Source organism: Salmo salar, chromosome ssa11 (genome assembly GCF_905237065.1).
Source record: "Salmo salar chromosome ssa11, Ssal_v3.1, whole genome shotgun sequence".
NCBI classification, from domain to species: Eukaryota; Metazoa; Chordata; class Actinopteri; order Salmoniformes; family Salmonidae; genus Salmo; species Salmo salar.
Genome location: NC_059452.1, coordinates 43,988,913 through 44,005,407, shown reverse-complemented (window position 1 = coordinate 44,005,407; position 16,495 = coordinate 43,988,913). Strand labels below are relative to the sequence as shown.

The 16,495-nt window shown below is 43.3% G+C and overlaps 1 protein-coding gene across 1 annotated transcript; it reads right to left on the bottom strand.

The window, feature by feature from the left end:
* Positions 1-315: 315 nt before the first annotated feature.
* Positions 316-11,870, bottom strand: LOC106587907 (uncharacterized). The gene is made up of 13 exons (XM_014176566.2): positions 11,617-11,870; positions 9,113-9,318; positions 8,722-8,859; positions 7,698-7,833; positions 7,176-7,488; positions 6,172-6,313; positions 3,529-3,672; positions 3,252-3,310; positions 2,293-2,483; positions 1,526-1,926; positions 1,136-1,235; positions 809-1,001; positions 316-486 (listed from the first exon to the last, which is right to left on the bottom strand). Exons 1-13 carry the CDS (start codon positions 11,740-11,742, stop codon positions 356-358), a joined length of 2,280 nt encoding a protein of 759 aa, XP_014032041.2. The 5' UTR covers positions 11,743-11,870; the 3' UTR covers positions 316-355.
* Positions 11,871-16,495: the final 4,625 nt, after the last annotated feature.

Here is a 16,495-nt window from a genome sequence, read left to right as displayed (position 1 = left end):
CCATGGAAATGGCTGGAGTGAAATTAGTAGAATGGTATCAAATACCATTTGCTCAATTCACTCCATTCCAGACATTATGAGCTGTGCTCCCCTCAGCAGCTTCCTGTGATATATAAACACTTGCAATCCTACTGGTGCTCGAGTGGCTATTAAGAACTTTTCACCTGGTCAGCCAAGACACATGTTATAATTGGAGTTACCGCTAAGTACGTTCACGGATTAATGCATATTCTTGTATTGATCCCAAGAGACATTTCATTGTAAAAGTCAGAGACTACTTTTCAAATGTTGTATATTTCCCACCATCCTTCTTTCTAGAATGCAGGCTATACGTGAAAGGATGGCTGCCATCGGACTAAGTCTCAAATGTTGTCAGGGGCTGGTATTTAACGCCTGATGTTTTGTCCTTGTAGAGCATCACTCCGCACAGCATGGCAACGGCTGCTACGATACACCCAACCATCAACCCCATGTTCATGTTGGTCACTGGAAAGACAAGAAAACACACAAACACCTTTTTATACAGAGATGCTATTTCTTGTTGTACATTCCACTGTAGAGGTCCTTCCTAAATGTGTAGTCATTTAGCAGACACTCTTATCCACAGCAACTTACACTAGTGAGAGCATACATCTTCATGTATTTTTTTCTTAATGGTCTCCCGTGGGATTTGAACCCACAACCCTGGCGTTGCAAGTGCCATGATTCACCAACTCAACTTCTGTAATATACTGTATCTTCAATAACTTGGAGTACAACGTTTGAATTCTAGCAATGGCTACAGCCGTTACCCTCAGGGTTAGCTTACCTGAGCTCTCTGAACTCCTTCTCAGGCGCAAAGGACCCTGGGAGATGTGGTGTTTGGCCGTTTGCATGGCGGCCTCTCTCTTGCGGTGGTGGTGGCCAGCAGGCTGGGGGGAGGTGGAGTTGACGCAGCCCTGGGCACACCGGGTGTTGGGGTTCCCAGCCTCACACAGGATCACTGAACAGCTGATATACACCTATAGCCAGAGGGTTCAAAGGTCACTGAACAGCTGATGTACACCTATAGCCAGAGGGTTCAAAGGTCACTGAACAGAGAAGATATCACCCTTGATATGACCCTTGAATGATCCAGCAATCTGTCCCCATTTACCTGGTCATGCATTCCGATGAATTTGAAAGCTTCCATTCCGAACTGGAAATGCCTCTGGTGACGGGGTGAGAAGATTTGAACCGTCTCGTCCACAATGCACCTGGTAAAAAAACATACAGTTAAAACCTAGAGTAGAGTAAATATGTAAAGTACATACAGTAAGTGCAGTAAAACAATATTTTAGTCTAGAATAATCCCCAGCATCTATCACTCATCTCACAGCACTGACAGGTGTCCACCATGAGGTTGATGAATGCCTCAGTGTTTACTATTATTATTATTATTATGTTGAATGTTATTGTTGATGTCTTTATCTCACTTTGCTTTACCAACAGTAGCCTTGCCACTCGTGCTAATAAAGCTGATCTGAATCTGTGTGATCAGTCTCACCCGTTTTCTATGATGGGGTAGGTGGGGTGGTAGTTGGGGTTGTCGTACGGCGCCGCTCTGCAGGACTCCACGAAGAGCTCAGTGTTGTTCACAGTGGACACGGCCTCAATGTCCATGTAGAGCATCTGCTTCACCACCACGTCTAACGGGTAGTCACGGGGATCCACCATATTGGTGAACTGGCTGGTCTGGTAGAACTCAAACTGGTAGGTGAACGTGCCGAAGCCTTTCTCCACCACCGTGATGCTGTCCCTGTGTGCAGTGAAGCCCAGGGACACATTGCCACGTTTGGCGTACTGGCAGTAGAACTGGATCTCCACCTGGTGGTGCCTGGTGATGATGTCGTTGGGGTTGTCGAAGGTGGTGATTTCGTTCTTGAAGATGAGGTTGTCATCGTCCTCCTGGATTGAGAGAGATGGAGAGGAAAATCATCTAGACAGTTACATTTGTGGGCACTGCCAGCACTGAACTTTACACACATCAACAAGATGTTGGTTTCTCTTTTGATGCGAAACTGTTCTGAGGGCAGATCTTCCCACAGGCAGCATGAAGCCACCCCTCACCAAAACACTACATCTTGACCGTTTCTCTGAGGAAACCAATTCAAGATCTGTCAGCCTAGCTGGTGCCTTGGGGTGAATATCCCCTCGAACCAGGTTCAATATAGAGAACGCAGACAAACACCCAGGAGTGAATGGGTCGCACACAAAGAGGAATACTGTACATGTGTCATCCCACTGTAATATTTCACATCTCGGAGGCCTCACCTCTATCTGAGTGCCACAGGCATTGAGGGGGATGACTCCAATGATGTGGGTGTTGTTAGAGAAGCGTTGCAGGTCGCAGGCAGAGTTACTGGGATCGTTGAGGCGGAGATGGTCCTCGTGAATTCCAGTAACAGAGGACTTCTCCACTTCTACCGTCATCTTGGTCTCATCACACACCACCTTGGCTTTGACTGTCACAGGAGACATTTGGTTATTGTTGTATTTCTTCCTATCTTTTGCATACATATCTTAACAAAACAATCCGGCTGTGAACCACGATTTGAGTTGGTTGGGGTCATTTCGAGTTTCATTTTTATCTTTCCTTCATGTTTGGTGATTTCAGATGTGTTGTCTAGGTGTAGTATGTATCATACAGTATTCACAGCTTCATCTGTTATCAAAGTGCACAATTATACAATCCCACGCCACAGCATATTGTCCAATCACACGCCACAGCATATTGTCCAATCACACAGCACAGCATATTGTCCAATCACACACCACAGCATATTGTCCAATCACACGCCACAGCATATTGTCCAATCACACGCCACAGCATATTGTCCAGTCACACGCCACAGCATATTGTCCAGTCACACGCCACAGCATATTGTCCAATCACACACCACAGCATATTGTCCAGTCACATGCCACAGCATATTGTCCAGTCACATGCCACAGTATATTGTCCAATCACACACCACGGCATATTGTCCAATAACACACCACGGCATATTGTCCAATAACACACCACGGCATATTGTCCAATCACACACCACGGCATATTGTCCAATCACACACCACGGCATATTGTCCAATCACACACCACAGCATATTGTCCAATCACACACCACAGCATATTGTCCAATCACACACCACAGCATATTGTCCAATCACACACCACAGCATATTGTCCAATCACACAGCACAGCATATTGATGGTGGAAGAATGTACAAACCCTTTCTGCGTCCGACCTCCACCACAACACATCTCATCTCAGATTGATAAACACTAGATCTGAAAGTATTAGAGAAGATCACGGTGAACAACGGCACAATATTATTATTACATGTATTATTAGTCTCTCTCTCTCTCATGTACGTTGGGAAATTAAATATCATAAAAAGAGGAAACTCCAGAGGGAAGTAATAGAAGGTACAGGATGTAGCAGAACGTACAGGAAGTAGAAGAGCAGTTCTGGTGATGTTTCTAGCATTATAAAACATAAGACCTACCCAGATAGCCCCTCAGTGATGAAGCAAATGGGGAAATACTCCCCCAGATTGTCCCGGATGGGTGTCCACCGGATGACAAACTCCCCCTGGGTAGTCATGTGATTGGTGATGTTCAGAGGTCCACTGACAATGACATCATTAACCCTAGAAAGGAGGCAAAATGAACAAGGTAAATGCTAGGTGGGATCCTTGGACGACCCAAACCTGAATCCTAACCTTAACCACTACCCTAACTTAAACCACAACCCTTACCTTAACCATTTTAAATCGCAACTTGTGTGGGTGACTCAGAGTCGGACGTCACAAGCATTCCCACTTAGCAGAGAGACAACCGCACCAATCCAAATTAATCACAGAAAATACATTTACTCTTAAATGGAAAACCTTTGGTTTTCTTAGACCTTTTGGTGGATTTATACACTAGGCTGCCTTAAGCCAAATCATTGATTGTGGAAGAAAATATTTGTAATCACTGAAATAGTTACAAAGTACCACAGGTGATACAGGTTTTAGCCAGGACTGCACTGTCACAGACAGGATGACCTGTTACAGACAGGATGACCTGTTACAGACAGGACTGCACTGTCACAGACAGGACTGCACTGTCACAGACAGGACTGACCTGTTACAGACAGGACTGCACTGCTACAGACAGGATGACCTGTTACAGACAGGATGACCTGTCACAGACAGGACTGCACTGTTACAGACAGGATGACCTGTTACAGACAGGACTGCACTGTTACAGACAGGACTGCACTGTCACAGACAGGATGACCTGTCACAGACAGGACTGCACTGTTACAGACAGGATGACCTGTTACAGACAGGACTGCACTGTCACAGACAGGACTGCACTGTCACAGACAGGATGACCTGTCACCGACAGGGCCGCACTGTCACCGACAGGGACGCACTGTCACCGACAGGGACGCACTGTCACCGACAGGGACGCACTGTCACCGACAGGGACGCACTGTCACCCGACAGGGACGCACTGTCACCGACAGGACCGCACTGTCACCGACAGGACCGCACTGTCACCGACAGGACCGCACTGTCACAGACAAGATGACCTGTTACAGACAGGACCGCACTGTCACAGACAAGATGACCTGTTACAGACAGGACCGCACTGTCACAGACAGGACCGCACTGTCACAGACAGGACCGACCTGTCACAGACAGGACCGCACTGTCACAGACAGGATTGCACTGTCACAGACAAGATGACCTGTTACAGACAAGATGACCTGTCACAGACAGGACCGCACTGTCACAGACAGGACCGCACTGTCACAGACAGGACCGCACTGTCACAGACAGGACCGCACTGTCACAGACAGGACCGCACTGTCAGAGACAAGATGACCTGTCACAGACAAGACGACCTGTTACAGACAGGGCCGCACTGTCACAGACAGGGCCGCACTGTAACAGACAGGGCCGCACTGTAACAGACAGGGCCGCACTGTAACAGACAGGGCCGCACTGTAACAGACAGGGCCGCACTGTAACAGACAGGGCCGCACTGTCACAGACAGGGCCGCACTGTCACAGACAGGGCCGCACTGTCACAGACAGGGCCGCACTGTCACAGACAAGATGACCTGTCACAGACAGGACCGCACTGTCACAGACAGGACCGCACTGTCACAGACAGGACCGCACTGTCACAGACAAGAATACCTGTCACAGACAAGATGACCTGTCACAGACAAGATGACCTGTCACAGACAGGACCGCACTGTCACAGACAGGACCGCACTGTCACAGACAAGATGACCTGTCACAGACAGGGCCGCACTGTCACAGACAGGACCGCACTGTCACAGACAGGACCGCACTGTCACAGACAAGATGACCTGTCACAGACAAGATGACCTGTCACAGACAAGATGACCTGTCACAGACAGGACCGCACTGTCACAGACAGGACCGCACTGTCACAGACAAGATGACCTGTCACAGACAGGACCGCACTGTCACAGACAGGACTGCACTCTCACAGACAAGATGACCTGTCACAGACAGGACCGCACTGTCACAGACAGGACCGCACTGTCACAGACAGGACCGCACTGTCACAGACAAGATGACCTGTCACAGACAAGATGACCTGTCACAGACAAGATGACCTGTCACAGACAGGACCGCACTGTCACAGACAAGATGACCTGTCACAGACAGGGCCGCACTGTCACAGACAGGACCGCACTGTCACAGACAGGACCGCACTGTCACAGACAAGATGACCTGTCACAGACAGGTCCGCACTCTCACAGACAGGACCGCACTGTCACAGACAGGACCGCACTGTCACAGACAGGACCGCACTGTCACAGACAGGACCGCACTGTCACAGACAGGACCGCACTGTCACAGCCAGGACGGACTGTTACAGCCAGGATGACAGGTTAAAACCAGGAGTGCATGCACTAGAGAAATAATTCTGTGTATAATACTGTAGCATAGACTATCATGCACTAGAAATATAATCCTGTGTATAATACTGTAGCATAGACTATCATGCACTAGAAATATAATCCTGTGTATAATACTGTAGCATAGACTATCATGCACTAGAAATATAATCCTGTGTATAATACTGTAGCATAGACTATCATGGATGTTGTCTCTTACGTTGAGTGTGTAGCTTCGGCTTTGACCCTGAACTCCAGCTCTTTGTTGACCTCGGCGTGGAGATGTTCTCCGTTGTGTGGTGTTGGCTGCACGAACCTGGGCAGGTACATACCCTCATCACAGGACGGAACAATAGAGTCCACTGAAGTGGAAAAGAACACAAACATACACAAGTAAAGGCCAATGCTTCACAAATAAATGCCATGTTTGATGTTGTTTAAAGAATAAATATGTCCAACCCTCCATCCAGGGGGCAGCAGGTAGCCTAGTGGTTAGAGCGTTGGACTAGTAACCAGCAGGTAGCCTAGTGGTTAGAGCGTTGGACTAGTAACCAGCAGGTAGCCTAGTGGTTAGAGCGTTGGACTAGTAACCAGCACGTAGCCTAGTGGTTAGAGCGTTGGGTTAGTAACCAGCAGGTAGCCTAGTGGTTAGAGTGTTGGGTTAGTAACCAGCAGGTAACCTAGTGGTTAGAGCGTTGGGTTAGTAACCAGCAGGTAACCTAGTGGTTAGAGCGTTGGGTTAGTAACCAGCAGGTAGCCTAGTGGTTAGAGTGTTGGGTTAGTAACCAGCAGGTAGCCTAGTGGTTAGAGCGTTGGGTTAGTAACCAGCAGGTAGCTTAGTGGTTAGAGCGTTGGGTTAGTAACCAGCAGGTAGCCTAGTGGTTAGAGCGTTGGGTTAGTAACCAGCAGGTAGCCTAGTGGTTAGAGCGTTGGGTTAGTAACCAGCAGGTAGCCTAGTGGTTAGAGCGTTGGACTAGTAACCAGCAGGTAGCCTAGTGGTTAGAGCGTTGGGTTAGTAACCAGCAGGTTGCTGGGTTTAATCCCCGAGCTGACAAGGTAAAAATCTGTCGTTCTGCCCCTGAACAAGATAGCCTATCGGGGAACAGTGGGTTAACTATCTTTTTAAATAAGAATTTGTTCTTAACTGACTTGACCAGTTAAATAAAGGTTCAAGACATAAAAAAATCCAATGCATTGTTAACCATCAGAAGAGGAGTCTCTCACCCAGAAGAGAGAAATGCAGAGGGAGTTTGCTGAGGGGAGCAGTGGAGGAATACAGGCTTTCTGTGGTGGAAGTGGTAGAGGACCAGGGGGTGGTGGTAGTGGGCCACCTGGCCCAGGTGTTGGTGGTAGTGGGCAAGGGGGAGGCGGTAGTGGGCCACCTGGCCCAGGTGTTGGTGGTAGTGGGCCAGGGGGAGGCGGTAGAGCCATCGGTGTAGGACAGGGTGATGTGTTGGTTAGGAAAGTCCTCTACAACTAGCTCAAACCCGTAGACGCCACTCGTTGAAGTGTAGCCGTATTGTAAGGAGCAAGAGTCCTAACAGTGAAGAGGTTAGAACACAAATGGAATAGCTGGTTAAGACCAAAGACAATATGCAATATTGTGTAATCCCATATAGATTGAATACAAATGAGTTGTGGTTTATGTTGTAATGTTTTGGTCTCAACGTGACAGCCCAGTACATCGTGGAGTATATCAACAATCACATGAGTTTCAAGGTGTTGAAAATAACTGCCCACACCAACCTGATCCAGGTAGAAACCTGAAGGCTGGTCACACCTATCGCACTCAGGTCTGACCAATCCGTATCTGCATCTGACACGATCACCGTCAGGGTCAAAGGCCATGAGGTTGTAGGACCTCTGACAGTTCTGGGGAACACTACAATGACATGAGTCAGAAATACGACATATGAAATGAGTAAACTCTAAGGGCTCTATTTTAACAAACCTAACACAGCGATCAGTCTAAGAGCTGGCAGGAGAGCTACAGGTTCGGAGGCGCGTCAGAAATATTTTTGCTATTTTCACCACCACAATTTTAGGCGCAGTTGCTGGCAGTGGTGCAAAAGGGGCTGGGCCTTGATTTGTATTTATGTAATTTATTTAACCTTTATTTAACTAGGCAAGTCCATGAATAAACCAGTTGTGGGTGTGTCGAGGCTTGACCCCTCACTGGCCAATCAGAACGTGTTCCATGGCTAAACATGTGGTTGCTTCAAGTTGTGTATTTACGGTATTTTATATATTTATTGCGTTGTCATCAACTCCAGTTAGAATGTTAGTCCGTTACAGCCTCATTAGTTAAATAGCCTGATCCATGTTTGCAGAAAACAGTATGTTGAACATGTTTACAGTCCACATTGTTCTAATTGTATTGCTTCAGTATGGAAATGAACATAGGCTATAGCATGTGCACTGATATAGGGGCAAGGCTAACTGTAAATTGCAGTCTGGACATGGACATGCCAAAAGAACGGACCGGTGTGGGGGCTGCCCCTGGACACACCTGAAATATAGCCACCTCGCCCACTTTAACACAAGTGAGCTGAAGTTAAACAGGTAAATTGCTGATGTCAGGGCTGGAAAATGCTATTGCGCTATTTTTTACGTAACGAAATTGCGAACTAACTTGAGTTTGATACTTGCGCCTCCTTACCACCAGCCAAAAGTAGGAATTTGTCTAATTAGGATTTCAATAACCTATGTTGTATATAAAATAACTGATCGGTTCAGAGAGGTAATGTATAGGTAGTCAGAAAGTTGTTACCGTATGAAAGGAAGAATGGCTGTGACTGGAGATCTGTTGGGTTCACCAGTATCAGATCTTGTTCCCAGATCCACTTGTGTTTCCAGGCTCCAAGATAGAAGACCGTTTACTGTGGGGATCCAACAGCAGCTGTTCTGTCTGTTACAATAACAAAACATAATTCGATAAGTGGTCACTTGGGCTGGAATGTTATTAAACCCACCATAGCAATGTCCTTTACCAGGGGTCTTTGTCACGGTCTTTGAAAAAAAACTCAGAGGGGAGTCTACCTTGTAGAAGTAGGTTTTAACAGTATAGTTAAACCCATTATACCAGATGTGAGTTTAACATGAGTCATTGTGCAGAATGTGTGTTCAATAAATTGAGTAGATGTATTTCATAACAAACTTACAGCAATTGAAAAGGTTTATCACTGGGGATATCTTTGGTCTCAACAGTTTCAGTTTCACACCACTGGTTGTTGTAACCACTCCGTCCTCTGCTGCTGCTGTCAATTGTGCCTCTGACATCTTTGACAGAAGAGCCGCAGTTCCCTGTGGAACAATACCAGCCCTCGTAATCACACCAATCATGGGTATTCTTGTAGCGGAAATCCACCTGGGGAACAGAAAGTCACATCGTAATGGGTCAATAAAACATCATTTGACTGATGAAGCCTAATTAAACTGATGTTTTGAAACAGCTTTGGCAGAACAATTGTTTCAGTCTCACCAGAATCATGTCAATATTTCCAACAGAGACTGAGATAGCATTTGATCTGTGATAACTGGCAGATGATAACAGATTAGCACTCACTCACTGCAGTTGGAGATTTGCGCCATATAAATGTTTAGCATTTTTAATATTCTGATATTAACGATAAAGACAAACAGGAAAAGAGAAATGGGTAATACATACTCTACATAGAAAATACTCAAACAAACCAATCAGCAGCAGCTACATCTTGGATGAAGTGGGGTTGTTTTACAGCCAAGTGGTTGGCGTGGAATTCTATATATTTTCATAGACAACATTATACGCGTGAAAGAATGGTACTCGCTGGGACTTCTTCTTCGGTTGGACCTTGTGTACAATTGAGGATACAAATAAATGTAATGTTTAAGAGCTTGTCTCAATAAAGGACAACAGGGAGGACCATTCTTTCACACATTTGAATCCACGGTTCTATAAATCTATTGTTAATTTCTTTAATGGCAAGACGTCTGCAACCTGTTTTAACCACGATTGAAAAGTGGGTGGTTTGTCATTTTTTCCCCAACAAGAATACATTTATCTGCAAAGTAGGAAATTGTTATCAGCAGCAACCTTAGCTTGTCTGAGTCAAGCGTGGCATCTGGCATGTAATTAAGGAGGTAACGGCTTGGAGATTGTTCTAACTCCATGTCTAATATTATCTGAGTGGCTGTATGGATAGAGCGCCAGAAATCCACTAACTTACTGCGATGACAGAATCGGTGCACAATGGTTCCTGTCACGCCCTGACCATAGAGAGCCCTTGGTTCTCTATGGTGTTGTAGGTCAGGGCGTGACTAGGGGGTGTTCTAGTCAATATATTTCTATGTTTGGGTTTGAGTATGGTTCCCAATTAGAGGCAGCTGATTATCGTTGTCTCTAATTGGGGATCATACTTAAGGTGTTCCTGTTCCCACGTGCATTTGTGGGATATTGTTTGTGTATGTGCTTGTTGCACTACGTTACTTCACGTTTCGGTGCTTGTTTATAGTTTTTGTTCAGAAGTTTCACTTTTAATAAAGATGTGGAACTCAACACACGCTGCGCCTTGTTCCGCTCCTTTAAACGTCTCTGTCCTACACATGCACCAAATTTGCTAAGGGTTTAGACCAGTGAAACATGTTCACCTGTTATTTTCAGACTGAAATAAACATAACAAATGGAAAAACAAACACACTAAGAAAATAATTATTTGAAATAGTGTTTGTTTTCTTTTATTCCCTTGTGAAAATTCCAGGTGCTAATTTTCCATTGATGCCAAAGCTTAATAAATCTCAAATGTATTTATTCTATAGCCTCTTATGTCTCAATAATTTAATAAGAACAAAACTTTGCATTCCATGAATTAAAACATAAATACTCATATGCTAAATAAAACAATAAATGGTGATTGAATATTATTGATCTAAATTCACAATTATTGCAATCACTCTCATTAATATACCGTATTACAATGAATTGTATTGGAATAGACGTGATTCAACATTTGTCACGTGCGCCGAAGGTAACAGGTGTAGTAGTCCTTACGGTGAAATGCTGAGTGACGAGCCCTTAACCAACAACGCAGAATTTAAAAAAGTAAGATCAATTTACTAAATTAACTAAAGGAAAAATAGTAACCCAATAAAATAACAATAACGAGGCTATATACAGGAAGTACCGGTACTGAGTCAATGTGCAGGGGTACGGGGTAGTCGAGGTAATTGAGGTAATATGTACATGTAGGTATTAGGGATAAAGTGACTATGCATTGATAATAAACAGATAGTAGCAGCATATGTGAAGAGTGTGAAGGTGTGTGTGTGTGTGTGTGTGTGTGGTTAGCGTCCAGCCTGTCTGCAAGAGAGTCAGTGACAAAACATATAGTAAATAGTAATAAAAGAAGGTAAATGTAAATAGTCCTGGTAGTCATGTGATTAATGGTTCAGCAGTCATTGGTGTTAGAAGCTGTTAAGGAGCCTTTTGGTCGCGGACTCTGTGCTTTCGTACAGCTTGAGAGAACAGTCAATGACTTGGATGGCTGAACAATTGGCTCTCTAATGCTGCGTTTACGCAAGCAGCCAAATTCTGATCTTTTGCCACTAAATAGTCTTTTGACCAATCAGATCAGATTGCCTGTGTAAACGCAGCCAATGATCCCCTGATCTCCTGAATATCTCTCACCTTGAACGTTCCGTCAGCGTTCCTCCCTTTGGGGGTGAAGGACATGGTGCCTCCATAGAAGTGTCCTGCTGAAGCCAGGGAGACCAGTAGCAGCAGATGCAGCAACACCGGTGTGGAGGGGGACATGATGCCTGGATCTCTCTGGAGGATTCCTCTCTACCTATTTAACCCACAGCATCCAACCTCCAAACCTTTATACCTTCTCAGACACGCCATCCATTCAGGAGGAACGTCAGAGCAGATGCCAACGTCGTTTCCTTTGTCACTCACCCTGGACATGCTCTCTTTATGACAGGTGTAACTGGTTTTAATGAACTGGGAAACAAAGGCTAAAATCCTTTTCATAATAACCTAAAACGAAAGGGAAAATAAAGTTGTGAGTTAAAGTAATTCTACATATCTTGAACTTATCTCTGCTAATCTCTTACATTGGCCTGATTTACATTTCCAATTTACATGTTAGTCATTTAGCAGACACTCTTATCCAGAGAGACTTACATGTTAGTCATTTAGCAGACACTCTTATCCAGAGAGACTTACATGTTAGTCATTTAGCAGACACTCTTATCCAGAGAGACTTACATGTTAGTCATTTAGCAGACACTCTTATCCAGAGAGACTTACATGTTAGTCATTTAGCAGACTAGAATCACTACTCTCTAGTACCACTACTCTCTAGTATCACCACTCTCTTGTATCACTGCACTCTAGTATCACTACTCTCTAATATCACAAGTATCACTACTCTCTAGTATCAATGCTGTCCAGTCTCACTACTCTCTATTATTACTGCTCTTTACGATCAAAATACTCTAGTATCAATGCTCTCTACTATCACTACTCTCTAGCATCTCTATTATCACTACTCTCTAGTATCACTAGTCTCTGGTATTACTGCTCTCTAGTATCACTACTCTTTAGTATTACTGCTCTCTATTTTCACTACTCTTTAGTACCACTACTCTCTATCACTACTCTCTATTATCACTACTCTCTAGTACCACACCTCTCGCAGCGTCACTACTCTCTAGTACCACTACTCTCTATTATCACTACTCTCACTACTCTCTATTATCACTGCTCTCTATTATCACTGCTCTTTATTAAGCTTTTTGTATTTGCCTCAAGGTTTTTGTTAGAGCTTTTGAGATTGTTTTTCATTTTCACCCAGATGTAGAAATCGTTTGAGGGAAAATATGCATATGTTACCAAATATAACAATGTGTATTTCATGAGTACTTTAATAAAGTGCGTACGTAAAACGCATTAAACACGTCTGTATAACCACAATGAGGATATAGACAATGTGTATTTCATGAGTACTTTAATAAAGTGCGTACGGAAAACGCATTAAACACGTCTGTATAACCACAATGAGGACATAGACATATCAAGTTAGTTTTCATAAAGCATTTGTTACAGTGCAAGACAAAACATCAGTTATCTGAAGGGGTGACATTAGTTCCTGTTCACATTGACAACATAACATGCATGTGCATTTCATCATTAAGACCTTTAGGGAATAATGTCTGGAGGGTGAAAATCCCAAAACATTCACCTCCCCTGTCTGATATCTTCACTTTCTCTATGCCACAAAATCTAAAAGGTGGAAATGTTATGATTGTGGTCGTTTCTCCTGATATAACGTTTATGGTCACTATTTCTCTTTTTGAGACAACGACAGGTTTTACCTACATAACACAGCCCACATGGACATAGAATTTTACCACTGATCCTGAAAGAGAATTTTGACCCATTTTCCAGAAATTCATGGATGACCAATTAAAAGAGAGTGGATTGTGTCTGCATGATAAATCGTTACATATTACACTAAATGGGGGGTACAGAAAACCCTCCCAAATCATATGAATTGCCCTGAGATGAGGTTGTTCAGGAGCTGGACCGCCAAAATCTAAATGAAATGGTGGAGAGCTTCATCACTAAAGGTAACTTTCTTAATATCATGGTGTACTAAATGTGTACCATTATATAAAAAACACTTACATTCATTGTGGTCCTATATTTTAGTTATAATTCTTTGCCCTAACGAACTCGACCCAGGTAGGCCTACAAATTCCAGACATATGAGTGATTCTCTCATGAAAAAGGCCTGTGCTGATTAAATTGCCTCTTAACCAACATGACACGCCTTGACTGCAATAATTCCCAATTCACAACCGTTTCTATTAAAAGAAATACCTGTCCCAGTGAGCCAGGTGTTGCTGACTCAATACAATCAGTGGTTTGCCAACATAACACGCCCTGCATCAACTCATATTGAAACAGAACATTTCTAGCTTGGAAAGTCCAGTCTGTTTGTGCTAACATTCCACTCTGTACATGTTTGGCATGACAAGTAGTCCCTCCAGGATTTCGCGTCATTCTTTGTTATATTTGCTGTTGCAAATCTGACATTTTGCATGACAATTGGCAAAAAACATGGTTCAATTTGTTACAGAAATTTGCTAACAGGAAAAAAATGTGTTGACATGATCAGACAGTTTTATGCAGAATGTCAAAATCCTGGAGGGACGGGTCAAGGAGTGGCTTATCTATCTCCTAATGCTGAGTGCCAAGCAGAGACGCACCGGGCCCCATTTTTACAGTCTTTGATATAACTCTGCTGGGATCGAACTCCCAACCTTCTAATCTCAGTGCGGACACTCAAATCACAGTACAGTAGTACTGAAACAACAACAGTGCCGCCGCATACTTTCCTGTCAATGCTGTCGATCTCTACAGTGTATGTCACTATCTAATGGCTGTATGGTGACATGGATTGGATTCCACCTGACAACGCATTTGAGTTTCAATCCCATGACAGACTGTCCCTCTTGAGTTTGTGTCACGCTCGTCGTTAGAAATGGCGGACCAAAACGCAGCAGGTATGTGTATACTCATCTTCTTTATTTACCGGAAAAGAAGGAAAAACCAAACAAACACGTATACAAAAAATAAACAAAACGATGACCGACAAAATGACAGCCTTAAAGGCACCACAGCAATCCAAGAACAATCTCCCACCACAGACAAACACACCCTCATATATGGGACTCTCAATCAAAGGCAAATAGACAACACCTGCCTTCAATTGAGAGTCCCAACCCCAATGAACCCAAACATAGAAACAGACACACTAGACTCAACATAGAATTACATAAACATAGATCATAAACCAAAAACCCGGAAATACTAAATCAAACGCCCTCTTACCAACACACCACCCTGAACCACATAAAACAAATACCCTCTGCCACGTCCTGACCAAACTACAATAACAATTAACCCTTATACTGGCCAGGACGTGACAGTTTGGCTGATGTATACAGAACGTCTTGTCAACATGACCACCTGAAGAATGCAGAGTATAGATTCTATATATATATATATATATATATATATATATATATATATATATATATATATATTATAGAGCAGGGCTACTCAACTCTTACCCTACGAGGTCCAGAGCCTACTGGTTTTCTGTTCTACCTGATAATGAATTGCACCCACATCAGTCCCTGATTAGAGGGGAACAATGAAAACATGCAGTGGAAGTGGTTTGGAGGTTCAGAGTTGAGTTCTAGAGTTCTAGCCTCCACTCCACAGTGTTCTGTCTCCAAACAGTGACTAAGCACACAGGTAAAGCCTGATATGAATGCCTCTGTATGATACAGTAGCATGAGACAGTCACCACTATACTACAGTGCCTTCAGAAAGTATTCATACCCCTTAACTTATTCCCATTTTGTTGTTACTGCCTGAATTCAGAATGGATTAAATTGATATTTTTTCTCTCACCCATCTACACACAATACTGATGACAAAGTGAAAACATGTTTTTAGAAATGTTTGCAAATCTATTGAAAGATATTTTCAAATCTTGTCAGTTTTTTTTTTCTTTGTGAAGCATTGGAAAACCTTCCTGGTCTTTGTGGTTAAATCTGTGTTTGAAATGCGCTGCTCGACTGAGGGACCTTACTGATAATTGTATGTGTGGGGTACAGAAATTAGGTATTCATTCAAAAATCATGTTAAACACTATTATTGCACACAGAGTGAGACCATGAAACTTATTATGTGACTTGTTAAACCCATCTTTGCTCCTGAACGTACTTAGGCACGCCATAACAAAGGGGTTGAATACTTATTTACTCAAGACATTTCATCTTTTCATTTGTAATTAATTTGTTAAAGATTATATATATATTTTTCAACATAATTCCACTTTGACATTATGGGATATTGTGTGTAGGACAGTGACACACAATCTCAATTGAATCAATTTTGAAATTTAGGCTGTAACACAACAAAATGTGAAAAAGTCCAGGGGTGTGAATAGGGCTGTGGCGGTCGCAAAATTTTGTCAGCTGGTGATTGTCAAGCAAATAACTGTCGGTCTCATGATAATTTACCAGTAATTAATATAAACACATTTAGCATCTCCTGGCTGATGCAGATCTTTGGAACATCCAAATGTACTTTTCGTCAGCCAACAAGCAGGCCTAATGAACAGCAAAAGCACTAGCCTATGTCAATCTACTATCCTCCATAGCACAAAAGTCAACCTATTCTATTCTGTGCAAGAAATAAATATTTCAAACATAGTCTGGGACAGTTGTGGGGTGCAATAGATCCCAAATTAATACAACCACTAGCATACAAAATAAATACACAATGTGTCTGACTCAACAGATCAGAACGTTTATCTTAAAATGTTGATAAAGTACTAGTCAATTTCTTCACATTATAAGCGCAGCAATGCACACATGGCAGTAGTCTATAAGCGTGAATGTTCCATTAGCGGGAAAACACCATTATCAAAAGTGACTGCAAATGCTATTATGCATGTAATGCTTTTATCATAAAGGTGCATTTT